Genomic DNA, 20,215 nt, shown 5'->3' with positions numbered 1-20,215 from the left:
AATTGATGGACTTTTACTTAACGAAAATGCAGGACTTGAAATGGAATATTTTCATAATATGGTGCAAACTTGAACTTTTGTTAATGCTAACATTAGCTAGAAATAGCTCCTTTAAAGGGGCGGGTTACTTAACAAGAGCTTCGGCCTTTGTTGTCTTTATAAATACAAGAGGTTATAATATGTCCTCTGACCAGCGCTGCGTCTTCAGCGCAGATTGGAGGCTACAGTGAGTCGCTATCGGAAAATGACGAGATGTGCTGTGGCTAGCTGGTTAGCGTGCTAACTTTAGTAGAAAAAAGGACGTGTTAGAGACAAGAGTTAATATTGGTGTTTCTTTCCGTCTCTGTAGACAGATGTTGGCGAGTAAGGGAATGAAGTTTGATGCTGAACTCACAGTGCTTCTTCTACACTGTTAAGTAAACAGCTGTTAATGCTAACGCTGGCTACGTAGCATTAGCAAAACTTACAAATAGCTCCTTTAAGTAAAAGATGGCTCTACTTTTTCTAGTTCACAGTAAAACCGCTGATCTATAATAAAGTTGTAGGCCGTCCTGTGATACTCTGAGGGAATGATTAATTATGAGCTGTCAAATGATAATAAAACAGTAAAATGCAGCAGGAAGTAGCGTTACCTCTGGGTCCGGGGAAGCCAGGAAGGCCGTTGCCTCCAGGGTTTCCGGGGTCTCCTTTCTCCACAAACAGCGATGGAATGACAACCGCGGGCAAGCCAGGAGGGCCGGGGTATCCTCTGTCACCTGTAAAACACATGGATGTTAGTGCGACTCACAGCCTCCTCGGCCGGTACTGGCCTGTGTGTATCCTCGTGCCTCTGCCATCCAAGTGATCGCACTCATTCCCTGCTCTGGATACTTTACCTTTCAGTCCGGGGTATCCGGGTCCACCGGGAAGTCCGTCTCTTCCAGGCCCCCCAGGCAGTCCTTTTCCTCCAGTAAATCCTGGAGTACCAGGACGCCCTGGTAGTCCAGGGAAACCCATCAGACCTGGGAAACCTCTTTCACCTGTGGAAAGACACAGAGACTCCACATGAGATGCTGTAGGGAGTTATTATTTAGAGAAGTTAGAAAACCATTGAGCTCCAGCCTACCCTTCGTTCCTGGTATTCCTGGGATCCCCTCTCTAGTTCCTGGTCCTGGAGGTCCGGGGGGTCCCCTTGCCCCTGGTGACCCAGGGGTGCCGGGCTGTCCTGGGGTTCCCTTCATCCCAGCAGGGCCTGGGAATCCTGGATCTCCTCTGTCTCCCTTCCGACCGGGGAAACCTGTTGGTGGACGGATGGTGAGGGGACAGATGATGGATGGAAGAAAGACGGAGAGAGATTTAATGAGGCGCTGGTCATGATCTATATTTTAAATGGAAACAGACATCTACATATTTATTTAAAAAACAGTGTAAACATTAAAATACAATAATATGAATATAAATGTCATTATTCTGATACACAGAATGTAAATATTGGGTAACAAAAACAAACTTACCTTTTTTTTAATAATCAATTTACTTACCTCCAATAAGTTTATTAATACATATTAAAGAAAAATCATTTTCACAATTATTTCTATTCTTATTACGCACAACAGCAAAAAAGCAGACAACAATGTAAACATACACGTTTCATTACATTGTTTATTACCTTGATTAAGCTGCAATTGCACTGAGATTGGGGATCTTATTGAACATGAACAAGCGTGATGTGACTGATTTCAGATTCATTACCAGCAGGGATTTTAAATGTTTAAACATTTGCTGGATCAAACCTGTAATTATATTCAATTTCATTAAAGATATGTAAGAAACTCAAGTGCAATTCCAGGCTGAATTAGTGACGATCTACCGCCTAAAGTTTGTTTGTCCTATGGGATAGCATACTAACCACTACTGGTTTACATTCTTAAAAAGAAAACCCCATTTTCAACACATCTGTTTTCATCACTTCACTAATTTGTCACGAATCCAGGACAATGCAGGGATGTGCTGAAAATTAAAAGCCCTTTTAAGAGTGTAGAAAAAGCCTCTAGTCTCGATGCAGCAGCAACAATGTTAAAACTTATGCTGTCACACAAACCTATTGCAATCAATACAATATACACATCTGGCACAGATTAGATGCGAGTATGTAACTGAACTACAAGGGTTAGTTCTGGCTGCAAAAACCAAACCAAACACTGGTAGTCACATTTCTTAAGAAAATGTTTTGTTTTTCTGAGTCTCTCACAACTAAAATGTCCATCTGAAGACAACACTTTGACCAAAAACAAACAGCTGAATGAGTCTTTGAGTGGGGTGTGAGAACTTTAGTTTCCTTCCGGCACCACGGTTTTGTGCCTTTTAGGAATTTTTCTGCAGCTTAATCCTGAATCACACGATGATATGATGCAGCATCGTGATTTAAAGACAGGAGATCCGTGACTTTGTGTGATCACGACACAAAAAACACATTAAAAAATATGATTTGTCGTATTGTAATGCAGTTACAAGGAGGGACTATTGTTAAATATCCCATATAATATAAAAAGGTAGATGTCCATGTGTTGTTTGATTATAAAGCATCCCTGTCTGGTTGAACGTTTCAAGCGTTTCACCTCTAAAGAAGGTTAGAAAAACAAACCTTTCAGGAGCTGTTCAGACCTTGTTTCAAGATAATCATTTGATTATTTGATTCTGGGAAAATTCAGAAAAATTAACTGTATTTACATTTTGTTTTTTTTAAAAAAAAAAGCACATGGGCAGATTTCTTCACTTGTTTCACACCCCAGCGTCGACTCCACCATTGATTGAATTACGGAGATGGACATTTGTTTTGCTGCTCGGATGAAGAGTAGGCAGACACTTTGAGGGAGGTAGCAGTTAAAGCGTTTGGTCTTATGCACGAATAGCAGGAGGATGGAGGGATGGAAGCAAAGGATGAAGCGAAATGGAGGAATGGATGGGTGATGGATGGATGGATGGATGGATGGGGGAGAGAGTGTCTCACCTTGGCAGCCTATAACGAATGACCCAACACCAAGAACAAGAAGGATGGAGGGATGAGAGGATGGATGGAGGGGATGATGGTGGTGTGTTGGAAGGAGGGGAGGAAAGGAGGAGGAGGAAAAAACAGGACGAGGAGAAATACAAAACAGGATGAGAAGGAGAGAAATACAAAGAAAAAAGACAGGGATGAACCAACACTGGTAAAAGTGAAGGGATGAGTGGAGAAAGACACTGAACTAAATTATATTTCTTCTTCTTCTATTATAAATAAAGCTACAGATAACTCTATGTGGACAAACACACGATCTCTCAGATATGGAACATGGGAGTCTAAACTTTCTACAATCCTACAAAATGAAAGAGCAGTCTGTTTAGACATGTGGTAAAACGTCGCGGACACGGGTGATGAATCTTTTCCCTCACCTGGTGATCCGCTCAGTCCCTTGCTGCCAGGAGCTCCGGGCCGACCGGGAATGCCGCCGGTCGGCTCACCTGGAAGTCCAGGAAGGCCGGGGAAACCGGGAAGACCGTCAACGCCGCGCTCTCCCTTTAGTCCGGGGACACCGGAGCGTCCGTCAAAACCTGACAGAGGAATGAAGAAAAAAAAAAAAACTCTTATAAACTAGAATAGGATGGACACAATGATAGAAACACCTGATTGAAGAATACAACAACGTGAGCGTCTCTGTCTCAGACCCACCAGGTGAGCCAGGTCCTCCAGGTGTCCCTGGCTGGCCTTTGTCTCCAGTTATTCCTGGTAAGCCGTCCTGTCCTGGAGCACCAGGTGTGGCTCCCAGTACCTCTCCGGGCTGGCCTTTGGCTCCAGGACGCCCTGGAAGACCATCCTTCCCCCTGCCTCCATCAAAGCCCTGTCCTGGGATACCGGGAGCTCCAGAATCCCCTCTGGGTCCAGGGAAACCTGCAGGTAGACGGGGTGAAGGAAACAGGTGCAGGAGATGAATAAGATGTCTGCCAGGTTTAGTGGATGTAATGTACGGACGGTTGAGAACAGATCTACAGTCATCACAGGGAACCTCGGCCCGGGTTGTACTCTGGATAACAAATACAGAAACACACAGGTTTACCTTGAGGTCCAGGTCGGCCTCCAGAACCGGGCTCTCCTCTCTCTCCTTTGGCACCATCAAACCCTGGACGTCCTGAATCTCCTGGAAAACCTGGCTGACCTTTAGGGCCTGACAGGTGCACACAGGTACGACTTTAATTGTATTAATTATCCTTTATTCGGCTGTAATGACAGTAACTGATGCACAGGAAGTTTTATTTTTTAGAAGTGACGACCTGAGCAAACGATAAAAAGCCTGACACATAGAGAAAATCAATCAATCGGTGTCAATAAACAGCTGCGATATGTTTCCAATGGTTAAAACAAACGTTGACACACTGAAATAAATCCATTAGCAACTACTCTCTTTTTCATATTCAACATTAACTACATTATATTTGTGTATGTCCTATGATGTAATATCCCAAAGGCAACTTCTACCACTGACAACACAACTGAAAGCCGAAACGTTGCATTTGACTCAAAAAAGAACCAAATATAATGTAAGAAAATATATTTGAGAAATATATTAAATCAGATTTAAAGAATAAACTGTCAAAACCTCTGCTGATTTTTACCTGGCCGTCCAGGTAAACCGGGGTAACCGGGGTCTCCGTCCTCACCAGGTATGGTGCAAGGTAGCACTTGGCCTGGTAGCAGTCATACACAGGTTAGCAATCACACTTCATACACTTTAATACACATATAACGACACACAATTGTAACATTAACCACTTATATGTAAATATTTCTAAACCTGGCTCAAATTAAATTTGCAAACACTTTAAATAGATGAGATGTTTAAAAAAAAATATCTGAAACACGCCTACAATAAACACAAATAATAATAAATAAGTAGTGTTAGCACATATCTAGTGATAACGCCATTTTGTAAATGTCTTTTCGCAATTGTTGATTGTCGGTCGCCTCCATTCACGCCACTACCGTTTTCAAAATAAAAGCTTTCTGTTCATGTTAATCTGAGTTTGATCATGAGAATTATTGTGTGTTGTGGGTTGAATGTCGTTAGTAGCAAATTCATCATATTAAAAGGGCAGTTCAAAAATTAGAAGGTGATGCTAAAACATTAGAAAGTTATAAATTCAGAGGGGGGGGGGTTTGTGTTTGGGGATCAGGTTTATTATTTCTATTGGCCCCCCTCCCCTCCTCCCTTCCTCCCTCCCTCCCTCACTCCCTCCCTCACTGGTTAAAAGCACTTAGCAGAGGCAGGGCTTGAAAACATGCGCCAGGTTTCAGCAGCTTTGATTGGAGGAAGAGGAGAGCGTGTCCAATGGACTGGACTGGAATGTGTTGCATGTTTCGAGAAGGCGGTGTTTGCTCTGAAGCGCCACACATCCGGATTTTAAAAACCTGAAACTCGCCCCCGTCAATCATCGACTGACTCCGCCCGAATGGAATCCCTGAGACGCAGGGAGCGAGAGGCTTCCATCCGCTCCGCCATGAACAAATGATTGACAGTGAGCCGGCCTGTTTCAGAATGCAAAAGACCACATTTCCCAGAAGTACTTGCTCTGATGAGGTACTTGTAAGCTATTACAGAACAGGACCCCAAGGTTGTGATTAATGGCTTTCAAGCGATCAATCAAACCGTTGAGTAACAGAAGGTGACAGTGGAACAAAAGTCTTGACCCCTCCCCTTGTGTTCACAATGCAAACAGATCTGGAGGCTCCTCTACTTTCATGGATATTAATCATTTGTGTGAAATTCTATCGACTGAAGTCTTGAATTATGGGTAAAAACGTGTTTTGTGTGACCTTTGACCTTTGACCAACAAAATATAATCAGTTCCTCCTTGAGTTCAAATCCCCCTTTGTGCCAAATCAGTCAATCAACCAATCAGAATAGAGCTACAAACCTATTAACCAATCAGAATACAGTTACAAACTGACCAATCAGAATACGGCTAAGGGATTCCCTTGAGGCCAACAAAATAAAAAATAATTAAAGATTCAATATTTATCCACCAGAATTTTATTTCAAGGACACTTCAGCATTTAGACCTTTATGTTCTGAAATAACAACTTAAAGAAAAAAATATATGCATAAAATTATTATTATTATTATTACTATTGGAGGAAACAATATTTTAACTGTGCATCTTCACATGGCCATTGCATCGTTATAGTCACATATAGAACACAGCAGCCCATTTACATTGTGAACACATTTCTGGGGAAGTCTGCAGCAATAAACTGTAAAGATGTGGTCAAACCCTGTTCGTTTCCGTCTAACGGTGTCTCTTTAAGTCACTCCCCGCTCTACCCAGCATGTGACTCATGAGCAAGTCTTTCCTCTCCACTGCTTCTGTAAGCGATCGGCTCTACTCAGGGGATGTTTACGGATCCACCAGTGGCTGGGCTGCCTGAAACTCAAGCTACAGATTCTGTCCCAGGCTCTTTACTCTGGCTGGTGGATGAAAAAGTTAGTTACCCACCCGTTCCCTCTCCGACGTCATTAACCCCTCCACAGCTGTTTTCACCTGGATAGATACACATGCACAAGGAAGGTCAGAGAGAAGGAGGGATGGATAAAGAGAGAGAGAGAGAGAGAGAGACAGAGAGAGAGAGAGAGAGAGAGAGAGAGAGAAGATGGCAGCATACAAAGCCAGTCAGGGTCATTTGCATGCGCCAATAAAGCAATTAAATTGTTTTTCATCAAACAGATATCAGCAAATCAGCAATCAGTTCCATTCAATTATTCAAGGCTCATTCAGTTAAGGCAAAGGCATATTAAAATGCTTCAATGTAAAAGTGCTTAAAGACAGATTATTCCCCTCAACAGGAGAGAGAGAGAGAGAGAGAGAGAGAGGAGGAGGAGGAGGAGGAGCGACTTCAAATGTTTCCTGAGTTTACCAAACGGACTCTGTCCTCGTGCTCTCTCTCTCTCTCTCTCTCTCTCTCTCAACTCCCGTGAGCGACAATAACCTTCATATTAAAAGCAAAATGAATCAGTTGTTTAGCATTAGCATCACGGTATGAGAGCACACAGTCACACTGAAGATGAGTGGCCAGCTGCTGCTGAAGACTTTGTGTCATTTAGTCTCAGGGAGGAAGAACGTTTGATTCTTGCGTGGTTTATAAACTTGACTTTAGATGGATCCAGATGTTTTATTTCATTTTATATCATCATGTCCATTATTGTGTCACTGAAAATCTGTTTCTCAAATGTCCAAATCTATCCTGAAGTACTTTAAAACTTTCAGAAACTTTCATCTTTCATCTTATTTTCCTCCAAAGAGAAAACAGTTTTGTTTACATCTTCAGATCTCTAGAAATCACATATTTCCACTATAATTCTGTCCGTAAATTCAGGGAACCGCTGCTTTAAATAAACAATCAAGAGGGTAAAATCTGTTTTTGATTATGGCCACACTGATGCCATAACCCATAACAGGGGATCGCAGTGTCTTATTTTGAAGGGTTTTTCTTGGTAATAGTGTCCAGTGCCTCAGAGGATGTGCTCAGGCATCAGTAGGACTGATATGAAGAAGTGTGGCGATTAAAAAAAAAACCACCAAACCAAACCTTTTAGAATAATTCACCGCGAACCGTGAATCATAATTTCGCCTGACGTTTCCAGATGAAATCTCCTCACCTCCTCTGAGACTAAACAAGCACAGTAGCTGTTGCACAATCAGCATTAAAATCTCATCATTGTGCGTCAGTCAGTCGACTAACAAAGCAGTTTATGGATTATAGATTATTGGCTGCAGAAGAGGTGTATAAGCACATTAATGGAGACCATTAATCATGTAGTTAACAGTGTGCTGCTGCAGCTGAGGCATGAAGGGCAGGAAGCTGCTGTGGCAGAGAAAATCTAACAAGAGCCACGTTGTCCCTTCAGGTCCTGGAGAGCTGGACTGCTTCAGCGAGGCAGATGAACCAGGAACTGTCTGTCCCCTAGAAGTGTCTTCTAATGGTTTAGGGTGTTAGGATGAGGTTGCTATGGTAACTACAGTACATGGAGGATGGGCAGTGATGGGTGATGAGATGGATGTATGGTCAGGGTTTCACCCTGCGGGAGGAATACGGCATGACATCCATGCATACGCACACACGCACACATGCACACACGCACGCACGCACGCACGCACGCTCGCACACACACACACACACACACACTCCGACACTCAACACAACACGCACACCAACACCAAACACTTCCTCTCCCTTCTTCCGCGTCTGTCGTTCCTCCCTGTCATCACTTACCTCTCGGTCCAGGTAAACCTGGTTGCCCTGGCAACCCAGGAATACCGGGCTCTCCAGGCTCTCCGCGAAAGCCTGGGGTTCCGACGTAGCCAATGCCGGGCTCGCCAGTGCCGCCGGGACGACCCTTAGACCCCGGGAACCCTGGGAAACCTTTCTCTCCAACTGTGCCGTAGCCAGCGTCACCCTGAAGAGGAGAGGAAGTAGGAAGTATTAAAATCCTTATCCTCATTCTTTCTCTTAAGAACTTGCTCAACTCCTTCAGATTAATATGAATCCTCTGTATCTTAGTACTCACTGGGGGCCCGGGGGCTCCGGGGAAGCCAGGCAGTCCGTCTCTGCCAGGTTTTCCAGTTTCACCTGTAGGTCCTCTGGGCCCGGTAGCTCCGAGCTCTCCTTTCACCCCCAAACCCTGGTTGGGGTAGTAAGGTGCCCCCTTCTCTCCCTTACGGCCAAAGAAACCCGTTTCACCGCTTCGACCCTGGATGAGGACAGAGACGTGCATTACTTCACAACCCCCCCCCCCTCTGACACTGGGGAAACAACAGAGTCAAAATCTTACTCACAGGAGGTCCTTGGACGCCATTAAAGCCGGGTGAACCGGCATCACCAGGCTCACCCTTACGTCCAGGGAAGCCAGGGCTGCCGTTGGTTCCGGGGGCTCCGGGTAGGCCGGGCAAAACCGAGGAGCCCCCTCCCAGGCAGGCACAGTCGCCGGGATCCCCTGGAGGAAACAGGACAACAAAGACGGCAGAAGGAGGGAAAGGAAAGAAGATTTAGAAAAGAAAGATATTAATGAGATGATCATGGAGCCGTTTTTGCAGGTCAGTCGAAGCAATTTTAAACTGGAAAATGTACAAAATGTGAATAAAAAAATGAGGTACGTCAATGTCTGTGATGGAAATGTGATGGTGTGTGTGTGTGTGTGTGTGTGTGTGTACCTCTGAAGCCTTTGTATCCTGTGTTCCCCGGCGGTCCTCTTGGGCCAGGTGCCCCAGGCGGTCCAGGGTAGCTGGTGGGGACACCGGGGGTAACTGCAAGTACACAAACAAACACACACAAACACAAACACACACACACACAAACACACACACATTAAGTTAGATCAATTATTGGTAAATTAGTCACAAAGCGGCTTCAAACAACGTATCAATTCTGTGATTTTCAGATTTCACACTGTTTCATCTCCAGCTGATCGATGTAAGATGTGAACCAGATGGATTTCCTGTCTTAGGAAGAACTTACTTTTTTCACTCTCACCTAAATGTTCATATAATAAAAACAGGAATGACTGAAACCAGCAGATTGGAAGCACAGCTTGGTGTCACAGTGTGAAATCAGGGTTAGTTTGCTCTGTTTGGTCATGAAGATTTGAGCTGCTGCCGCTGCTGCAAGATGACAGAGCAATAAAAGGTTTATATCATAGTAAAATATAAATCAGCATTATATTTAGCATGAATTCAGTGATTTTACATGGACTATAATGGCTAAGAGCTACTTGCCACAAGCAGCATGCATAGCCTTGTTGCAGTTTGGCACCTACACACACACACACACAGAGGAAGAGGAAGTATCATCAGCCTGGAGGTTCTCAACCAAACACATGTAAGAGGTTTGTTTGTTTCAGCCAATTAATTGATGTGATGAGATGAAATATCCTAAATGTTGCCAACAAACTGAAAGAAAGCGTTAGCGTGATAATTATCGTAGTTATTATCGTTGTTAATGTTACTTTCTTTCAGTTTGTGTCTCCGTTCTTTCTATTCCTTTTTTTTTTTTTTATGTGTTTGTGCCAACCAAATTTAAAAAGAAAGAAAAAAATACAATAAAACCAAAACAAATCCCTGTTGCAAACTCTGCCAAGCATTAACGTCCATGTAAAATCAGTGAATCTTTGTTGAGAGCGGGCGACACTTTGTGGCCAAAGATTGAGAGAAGCAGCTTGGAGCAGAGAGACCCTCCCATCCAAGTCTGAAGCCAGCGAAGAGCCTGCGCTCTCCTCAGCTGTACTTACCACAGCACCCTGCACAGAGTACAGCGTGGGAAAAACAAAGCACGGTGGCAGTCAGGCACTGCCTGCTTGAAAGTTGTTGTTCTGAGTTTCGCTTTGGCAGCCTGAACATAAGTCATGGCGGTCATAGCGTTATGGCTGCCTATACCCGTATTTGACTGACCTGGGTACGGTGGATAGATGACGCAGGGATCGGTCGACCCTTGGAGGACAGTATAAAGTCAGTCAGCCATTATGTTTTTTAAGTCTGCTCCTACCTTGTCTTGTAGTCTTACCGATGACCTGTCCTCTATGGCTGCAACATTACAACACCCATTTTCCTATTGCAAAGTAAGTGACGCCAACCGCAGCTCAGTGCCAGAATGATGCTGTATCGCCATCTTGAGGTTGATTATTGTTGCATAATTTTACCTATAAAAATGATGGTCGCACTTATTTTACACTAAGCTAATAACAACAAGCCGTACTTTGTATCAAATTAGACAAAACTATTCATACTATTTTCTTTCTTAGACAGTAAACAAGCATAGTTACACACCTTAGGCTACACCTAAATTACTCCACCAATAATTACCTATTAGATCCCAAGTAAACAATACTTAGTCACCATTACACCAAATTATACCCTAATTAGAAACCTAATAGGAAACCCTAATATCTACTATTAGCCGCCATTTTACAGGATCATAGTCTAATGAGAAATAAAATGCAACGTCATATCAGATCCAAAATATGTTACAGTTAAGATGCTGTTCTACAAATGATGCTGTAATACATCACATCGAATACTTCCATCAAGGACCTATGATCGCTTCATTAGACAGCCGTAATTAAACAGATGTAATGCCATATTATATCAGGCGTATATATTTTGTAATTTATTTAACATCGTTTCACTTTCTTACCGACCAGTCGTTGCTCATTAGAAGAAAATTCTACCGTAAAATAAAGTGTGATCAAAATAATGATAAACTCCTTCATACAACTAAAATGGAAGACAACTTAAACAACAAAACACATCTAAAGGAGAAAGAGTTTAAAAGTTTAAAATAATACTGTCGTTATAACTTTTATTAATTGCTATCAAAACGCTTCAGTTCCCATCTCTCAAATAAGCCACGTCAATCCTTATCATGACCGCCTGTGAGGGACCAGAGAGCTTTCGTTAGTCGATTCTGCGTGAACATACTAGAGGGGCCCGGAAGTCCAGGAAGCCCGACGGGTCCGGGGAGTCCTGGGGAGCCTTGGATTCCTTCAGTGCCGTAGCCTGGTATGCCCTGGCTCCCCTTCTCTCCCTTTGGGCCTGGGGTCCCGGGGAAACCTGAGGAGCCTGGACGACCTCCATATGTGGGATCTGATGATTGATGATTGACAGATGCATTGAATTAATATTCTAAATGTAACAGTAAATCAATCTGTGCGGTTAACCGATGAGTGTAATTGATGATAACGTTCAAGTAACTTGCCCAACAGTTGTCCTGGTGGGCCCGGTGGTCCTGGGAACCCTGGAGCTCCCTGGTCACCTGGGGAACCGGGCAAGCCGCCGAGACCTGGATCACCCGGGAGTCCTGCAGCCAATCACAGAGAAGACGGTTAACACAGGAAACAAACACATTAAAAGATAGGTCACATTCAAATCTAATTAGTTTATGAGATCACCAATAAATCTGTGTATTACCTTGAACAGAGGTGGCCAACCCATTAACGTAAGCGGGAGGTCCTGGCAGTCCGGGCTCTCCCTGGTCTCCCTAATAGAAAACACATCCAAAAAAAACAAACATGTTATATATAAAAAAAATTAATAAGCATTTTCCCCCACTTCATACTACTTCTTTTAAATTTATTTGCACCACATATAAACACAGAATTAAGTCATTATCCCTCTAAATATCCCAACAGTTAAGTGAAACTTTCTACATCAGCTTCCCTGAGGAAAAAATAGAAGAAGAAGAAACTCTGGCACCATCTGCTGGTCAAATGCTGGTATTGCAAGAAAACCTCAGATCGATGCTACAGACTAATTCCAAGACGATTTTGAGTCTGTTTTTGGGCGTGTTGAGAAGGAAATTGAGAAGAAGGTGAAACAGCTCGAGGGACAGCAAACAAACTAAAAATAAAATTTAGAAAAACATTTGGCTGCGTCTTTGTTAAGTTTAATAAACCGTGATATTGTGATATAAGTCAATGTATTACAAGTACTATAACATTTTCTCTAAGCATAAAACAGCTGATTAGGTTGATTTCTTGTATACCAACTGCAAAAACAGTCACATAGTAAATATTGTATTCAAAACACAAGCAAACACTCTCCGTTTACCTTCGGTCCTATGTATCCTGGTTGCCCGGGGAAACCTGGGTTACCGCTGTATCCCTGTGTCAAGAAAAAAAAAAAAAAAACCCACACATTTAGTTTGAATTTAATGTACAAATGACTGAGGTTGTCATGACTACAGTGCAAGGAATCTTAAGATGACAGGAACAACTCATCCATTATTTCCTATATCAGAACATCAGAGGAAAGTAACGATGTACATCAGCTAATTACTGTACCAAGGTACAATTTTAATGTAATTGTACTTTACTTGGGTATTTTCTGAGTATTTTTTATTTGAATTCAGATAATATGAAGTATTACCTTTGGTTAATCTGTGTAAAAATATAAAATAATACTATATATTACAATAAATACTGCTTGTACTTGAATGTATTGATACCTCCGGTTAAGTTAAATAATAAATGCAGGACTTTTACATTGCGGTATTGACATTAGTGTCTGAATACTTGTAGTGGCAGTACTACAAAGCCTACCTGTTGTCCTGTAGCACCAGGGGGGCCGTTAAAACCTGGAGGACCCTGTTCGGTGGAATCACAGACGACATCCACCACAGAAGAAGAGGAAAAGGACCAATCAGAGACAGGTTTAACCACAGAGGAAGACAGGAAATAATGCCTCTAAATAAAGGAATCTCCATGACACGGGGGTTAGAGGAGGATTCATACAACAAAAAAGCACATTTCCACTTCTTCCGTCTTTCTTCTTCTTCTCTGAACTATGAAATTACTGTAATACAGTCAGCCGTTAGCTCTTACTCTTGCCCCGGGGTATCCAGGAATGCCCTTTTCTCCGTATTCACCACGATAACCGAAAGGTCCCTGGAATCAAGTGAAAGAAATTGTTCAGTGTTTCTTAAGCCAGATTTTATTTACTTGATCTCTCAGCTGTTTCAACGAATCTTTTTTTTTTACCTTTGATATTACGTTCATATTTCTAATTGCTTGTGCGGAAATGACACTGAAAATTAATATTTGTAGAAAGAAAAAGGACAAAATTACTTACAGGTCGGCCAGGGTTGCCAGGGAATCCTCTGATTCCCTTTGGTCCAGGTTCTCCCTGAGACACAGACACAGAGAGGAAAAAAGATGTGCAAATATTAAATTATGAGCTATATGACAGTATCATTTCTTGGTTTGACAGTGTTCTTGCTTTATTAACATTTTCTTGATATTAAAACTTACCTTTGCATGCACAAGCTCACTTAAAAGAAAGATGAGAGAACAATGAAAACTGGCCCACTGATATAGGAATTCATTATTTTAAGTGGGGTTACATTCAGCATATTCAAGGATGCTTTGGCATCCAAATTTTGACCAATCATCATGGATGTAATCAAAGTTTCAATCAGTTTCTTCTTGAATTCAAAAAGAAATGCTCGAATCTTGGACATTAAACTGTCCTCCACCTTAATTCATCAAAAATATTTCCTGCTAAAACTGTAAAAAAAAAAGATAACACATTAAGTTTTACAAATAAAGACAAATTAAAAACTAAACAGTTTCTCTGCAAGTTAATTTCCAAATACAGTCAAAAAAGTTGAAAACAATGGCTGCTTGAAAGGTGGGAAGTCACTGGCATCCTTTAAAAATAGTTAGTACTAATTGCAAGTAGAAACCTTTTGCAGTTGATGGATGAAAACTTGTAAAACCATCAATATGATCCTCAAGAAACCACAAGAGCATATAGGTCAACACTTCATTTGCCATACAGGAGACAGTGACCCAGGCAGACACAAGTACAAAGTACATTTCACTTACTTTTTATTCCGACTTTATAACAAAGACAAACTCTGTGGGCAGTTCAGGGACACATGGCTGACGTCGGCCGCTCTGCCTGACATTAGAAACGTCGACTATGTGAGAAGAGCTGTGTTTTCCAACAAACCTGCATTCCTTTGTCTCCTTTGGGAAAACCCACAAACTCCACAACGCCATTGATCATTGGCTGGCCGGGGTCACCGGGCAAGCCCACGTCGCCCTGGATGCCGTAACCAAGGAAGAGAGAGCTGTTTAAACGGCAACGGCGAGCCGGTTGGTGGAGGCAGAACGAGGAGGGGTGGGGGGTGGGGTATCGGAGACAGCGGCAGAGTTTTGGGGCGTTTAAGGGAAGACGGGAGGGACTGTTGGCTGGAGGATGGCTGTGCATGAAGCCACTGAGGAGGTCGTAGTCGCAGGGTGAGGAGGGGAGTGAGGGAGTTTTCGGGGTGATGATGAGAGGCTTTGTCATTAGTATAAAGTTTTTAGTTACAGTTTTGGTTGACTTACAAACTTACCTAGGATTACTGAACATGTAATGGACTATCTAATGGACTGATTCTCCCGTTCTAGTTTTGAGAGTCAGGACCAACCTCTCCTCCATCACTCCTCAAGCTTCCTCCTCCTCCTCCTTCAACTCCTCAGATACCTATAGCCAGCACGTCCTCCCCTCCATGGCTGTAAAGTTTGCAGCAATCACTGCTCCTCTTCCTCTTTTAACCTTTAGTCTGCGCCATCCTGCTTCCTCCTGTGTTACTGACCTTTTTACCCCTTTTATAATTTAACCCCACCGCATCCGTGTGTGTGTGTGTGTGTGTGTGTGTGTGTGTGTGGAAGCGCTACAACCTCAGCTCCTACCCTCTCTTGCTGTGTTACCTTATCTCCTTTGTAGATAGTGAGAGTTTGTTCGCTTCTTAGCGACCCGTCGCCGGGAGTACCACTGGGTCCGGGAAGACCCACGTCGCCCTGAAGTCCGAAATACATACAACACACCGTTAGCCAATCAGGAGAGGGCAGGGGGAGGAGGTGGAGGAGGAGAAACAGAGAGAGGAAGGAGGGCAGAATGGGAAGTAAGGAGGAGAAGAAGGAGGAAATGACAAAAGAGCAGCAAAAGATGAAAAAAATGTATATGGATCGAAAAGAAAAAATTTGCAAAGAGCTGAGAGAGAGAAATAAACTACATGGCCAAAAGTATGTGGACACACGATTGTTGAGCATCTCAGTCCATAACTAAGTAAGGTAAATAACCGGGTAAATCCTTATGTGACACGACCCAGGCCGCACAATGAAACTTCTGGCCCAACATAAGCACTGGGTCCTCGGCCCGAGTCTGGCCCATGTACTTCCACATCTGGGTAGAGTCCTGCTGTTATCCTCCGGTATTGACTGACTCTGTGTGCGCCAGAATTGGTCCAGATGTGGAAGTAGCATCTGACAATCATGCCGCATATGGGCCAGATTTGGGCCGAGGAACTGGGTGTATACTAGGCCAGAAAAAAACACGCAACTCAACTCAAACACAAGTTTCTGTCCAAAACATGAACAACCACCAAATGTGTCCACATACTTTTGGCCATGTGGGATAGCTCGATAAATAGATAGATAGATAGAAACAAAAAAGTCTGACAAAAAAGCTTGTTGCTTTGAGTTCAGTTATTTTCTATTCGCCAAAGAGCTTTCTCCAAGGAGAAAATAAGACAAGAAACAGAAGATTAAAAATAAAATCAATAATGAGAAAAGATCAGTGAATGAATCCAGAGATGAAAAATATAACGGGAGATAAACAGAAAGAGAAAGAGCAACAGAGAGAGAAGAAGAAAAAAAAGGTGAGGACTACTTTCGAGCCCCCATTTTTCCCTGAGCTAAAAAAAGTAAAATCAATGCTGCACATTTTTAATTGGATCCTAAATAAAAAAGTATTTCAACAGGCTAACAGTCAATCCAGCTGTTCCCATGCTCAGTTCGACCCTGACTCTGTCTGAGCTCAGTGTGTGAGGGTTCGGTGTCGAGCACAACGTGCATGCAGTGTGTGAGGATGAAGATGACTGTTAGTACCCGTGTGCGATTGTTCAAATGAGATGGGTGGGTTGGTTTGGTGAGTGGATGGGAGGTGAGGAGTACAAGGAGCAGGCAAAAAAAAAATGAACTACAGATCCCAGAGTTCACCACCAGATGCCCAAATGTGAATAGGGGGAGGGGGTGGGGAGGGGGGGAGGGGGAGAATAGTGCAACGCAGGAAGTAGGAGCGAGTGATTCCAGCAACCAGTTACAGTCCACAGATCGTCCTCTGGAGTGACAGCTCAGAAGTTTTCATAAAGTTTTAATAAAAGTAGATTTATTTTCTTGATTTGATCAGATTTTTTTTTTTTATATGTAGTGCCATTAAAATGCAAAATTTGGTGAATTTCACTTGATTTCCTTTTTTTTTTTAAATTTTTTATTTGGAAATTAAACTCCTGTAAAATCTCTGAACTGTCATCCAACAAAAAGAGAAATAAGTGCATGACGCCACTGGACAACCAACAAACAATATTTGAAGAAATCTTTGAAGCCGATAACTACAAATTTATATCAGTCTGAATGGGAAATAGTGGAACAATCAGTCCTTTAAGAGTCTGAATTTGGATTTGAACAGGATTCAATCAGAATCGGTGCATTTGTGACTTGTCTCAGTGGCGGTACGGATCATCTGAAAGAACAAACCAGACTGAATCAATTAGAGGTTCATGTGATCTTTTTATCATACAGGAAACGTATGTAACAAACAGTTCAGTAGTTGTGTCAATCTGGGGATGGAGAGAGGAGGAGGAGGAGGATGGAGGAGGATGGAGGGATGTAGGGTAAATTAATGTGTGTTGGACGGAAGAAGTGTAGATCGTCAAGCCACCACCAAAAAATGTCAACATGCACAGTATTACTGTATCTCCACCCAACACATTCAAGCAGGCGTGCATGCACACATAAAGGCACATACACAGTCATACACACACACACACACACACACACACACCGAGGACCCAGCTAGAGCATCTAAACCTGCTGTTATGATGATGCGCTAAACTGCAGCTAATCTGTAGCTAATCAGTAGCTGAGCGAAAAATCCACAACGTTTTACTCCAAAAACACAATAAAGTTAATGCAGAGTGTCTTAAAGATTTGGTGACGGAGACTTTATCTTTTGAGCGGTCAGTGCAGCGGTACATCTGGAACTTGTTAGCCTAGCACAAAGACTACAAGGAGGTAAAAGTAGCTAGCTTGATAAGAGGCTAAACAACAAGCTAAAAAGCATCTTTTTAACAATGCTACCCATAAATTTCATGTTATGTATTGAAAACAGGAAAAACAAAGAGCTGTGGGTTTTTTCTTCATGGAGCAAGACTTCCTGCTTCCTGCCTTTGTGCTAAGCTAGGCTAACGCATCCTGACTGCACGCCCCAAATGTTATTTTTGAAGTTTAGCATTGTGGGTTTCACGCTCGCTCTCTGGTATTTGAATCCATGTCAAGCTAGCACCTGAGATGAAGAAGACCATAAAGAATCTGTTTTGGGTCTAAAATGATTGTTTGCTTTGCCAAACAATCATTTTACACCCTGTTCAAATGCCTTTGGTTGGTCTTATAATGACTGTGTCCAGATCATTTTATGGAAGTTATTTTCCTGTCCTCTTTATATAAAAGAAACTGTAACAGTAAACAAAGGACTTGAAGATATTTTCCTACCAGATAAACTCATTACCAGCATCAACAGGCCTTATACTGTACGTGTGTGTGAATTAATCTCGACAGACAGAAGAGTCTACATGAGCTCCTCAGCTAACAGTTCATACCTTGTCTCCTTTTTCTCCTTGATATCCGTCACTGCGGCTCCCCTGAAAACAACAAGCGTTAACACGAGACAAGAACAAAGACTCCAAAATGGTAAAACTGAGGCGAACGCTCCTGCACAGCCACTGTTTATTTGCCCTATAATAGAATATAATGAATCATTATATTCTATTATTTCACTTACCATCAGCCCTGGGGGACCGGGAGGACCAGGCGGGCCCTAAAGACAGACGACAGAGTCCGACTCAGTAAATAAATAATAATAAAAAAGACAATAATAAAAAAATACCCTTGGATTAATGACTGCTATTTATTGTGATGACTTAAAATAAAAAAAATTAATAAATTACCCAAAAACAAAAGACGTAGGAGTAAAATAATAGTTTTACTTTATAAGAGAATATCAGTTATAATAGGATTATTAAATTAGATAGTTATGTCTGATATTTTGAGTTTTTAAAAACTCAAAATAATTTTTTAATAAAAATTGATGGTAACAAAAAGCTAAACTCCTAAATCAATTAAAACCTAAATTAATTCATTAACATTAATAATGATTAAGTGGTTTATTAAACAGCTTTTTGTGGCATTTTTAACTCATTTACTGTAAAATGTTTCCTCACTCCTTCGGCAGGGTTGAGAAGAAATCCCTGCGGTTGTTAATGTCATCACGAATGTATCAGAAAATTTAAATAAACATGTAACTGCGAGTCATATTAAGATGCAGGGAGATGAACGAGTTTACATACAGTGTATCCCTCAGGCCCTCTCGGACCAGGAAAACCAGACGGACCATCAGGACCTCTGATACCCTGCAGAGATTAAACAACCGGGTCAGAACACAAATTGTCCAAACAAATATATTTTACCGTGATCTAACTTTCCATCTGTACTTACATATTTTGCATATAAAGCACAAGATTTTACAGAGCGCAGTTATTAAAGAGAATTCATCAGAATATTGTTGCATACTGAGCAGAAAAAAGTTAAAAAATCTTACAGGTGCACCGTCCGGTCCTGGTACACCTGGATAACTCTAAATGAGGAAAAAGAAAAAAAAAAGAAAAACAGATTAATCAATAAACACCTCTTAACCTCTAAACACTTTCTACACTGGTGACATTCAAGTTAAATTTTACTGTGGCCACTATGTCCATTGTCCTGTAGCACCACCTACTGGCCAAAAGATTGAACTGGCTGGCTCAGAGCTGATATGTGCATCAGTTTGGTTGCAGTTGCACAACAAATTATAACAGTTTTTTTTCTTTTATAAAAATGAGAAAAATAATAATGACAAATATAAAATGCAATACTTTTTTGTGCTCATCTAAATATGTTATTTACCCAATTTGGTGCTGATTATTCAAACTGTATTAGGGTCTTGAAATCTTTGAAGTATTATCAAGGTCCACATAGCGGTGCTACCCATATCATAAGCTAGGCAGAAAGTAACTGAGTACATTTTCTTACTTATGCTATTTCAATTTTCCATTACTTTACTTCTACTCCACCTTTACAGTTTAAATTTCACTTACAAAACATATGAAGAGTTAATAAAATAAGGGAGGAAGGAAGGGTCAGAGGAACCAGATACAAGTGAACTGAGTGGAAAAAATGAATATGAATGTGAGCCTTTACCGTGATGCCGTTATCCGAGATGTATCGAGGCTCTCCTTTCTGACCCTTTGGCCCACTAGGCCCCTGTTGAAGGAAAGGACGCCATCAGTAATAAACTCTATATTCTCTAAGTAACGGGATTCAAACATCTTAAATAAAGATATAATAAAAGTTTATCCTCACAGCAGGTCCAGGGTATCCAGACGCTCCTGTCTCGTATCCAGGGTCTCCTGGCTCTCCTCTGGTCCCGTTACAACCGTCCAGTCCTGGTAATCCTCTGCCGCCCTCCGCACCAGGGTGACCCTACAGAGAGAGGGAGAGGAGATCGGACCCTTTAAGCACTGATCGCAGCACCGGGGGATTTATTTATCAAAATTGATAATCTGAATTTATCTGAG

General features: G+C 42.0%; 1 protein-coding gene across 1 annotated transcript in view; it reads right to left on the bottom strand.

Moving 5' to 3' along the window:
* col4a6 (collagen type IV alpha 6 chain) overlaps positions 1–20,215 on the bottom strand; it is a 108,528-nt gene that overhangs the window by 5,932 nt on the left and 82,381 nt on the right. The window contains exons 6-32 of the mRNA XM_022761308.1: positions 20,001–20,120; positions 19,839–19,901; positions 19,201–19,236; positions 18,950–19,012; positions 18,385–18,420; positions 18,203–18,244; positions 15,255–15,344; positions 13,627–13,680; positions 13,380–13,442; positions 13,098–13,142; positions 12,607–12,660; positions 11,968–12,037; positions 11,756–11,857; positions 11,479–11,643; positions 10,453–10,491; positions 9,220–9,312; positions 8,845–9,002; positions 8,577–8,759; positions 8,282–8,465; positions 6,508–6,552; positions 4,630–4,701; positions 4,074–4,181; positions 3,689–3,907; positions 3,412–3,570; positions 1,106–1,276; positions 876–1,019; positions 633–755 (exon numbers count right to left, since the gene is read on the bottom strand). Of these exons, the coding sequence (XP_022617029.1) occupies positions 633–755; positions 876–1,019; positions 1,106–1,276; positions 3,412–3,570; positions 3,689–3,907; positions 4,074–4,181; positions 4,630–4,701; positions 6,508–6,552; positions 8,282–8,465; positions 8,577–8,759; positions 8,845–9,002; positions 9,220–9,312; positions 10,453–10,491; positions 11,479–11,643; positions 11,756–11,857; positions 11,968–12,037; positions 12,607–12,660; positions 13,098–13,142; positions 13,380–13,442; positions 13,627–13,680; positions 15,255–15,344; positions 18,203–18,244; positions 18,385–18,420; positions 18,950–19,012; positions 19,201–19,236; positions 19,839–19,901; positions 20,001–20,120 (2,701 nt within the window). The remainder of the gene's footprint in view (positions 1–632; positions 756–875; positions 1,020–1,105; positions 1,277–3,411; positions 3,571–3,688; positions 3,908–4,073; positions 4,182–4,629; positions 4,702–6,507; positions 6,553–8,281; positions 8,466–8,576; positions 8,760–8,844; positions 9,003–9,219; positions 9,313–10,452; positions 10,492–11,478; positions 11,644–11,755; positions 11,858–11,967; positions 12,038–12,606; positions 12,661–13,097; positions 13,143–13,379; positions 13,443–13,626; positions 13,681–15,254; positions 15,345–18,202; positions 18,245–18,384; positions 18,421–18,949; positions 19,013–19,200; positions 19,237–19,838; positions 19,902–20,000; positions 20,121–20,215) is intronic.

Source organism: Seriola dumerili, unplaced genomic scaffold (assembly GCF_002260705.1).
Source record: "Seriola dumerili isolate Sdu_G_001 unplaced genomic scaffold, Sdu_1.0 BDQW01000393.1, whole genome shotgun sequence".
NCBI classification, from domain to species: domain Eukaryota; kingdom Metazoa; phylum Chordata; class Actinopteri; order Carangiformes; family Carangidae; genus Seriola; species Seriola dumerili.
The sequence above is the reverse complement of the archived record's forward strand: the minus strand, read 5'-3'. Positions and strand labels throughout refer to the sequence as shown.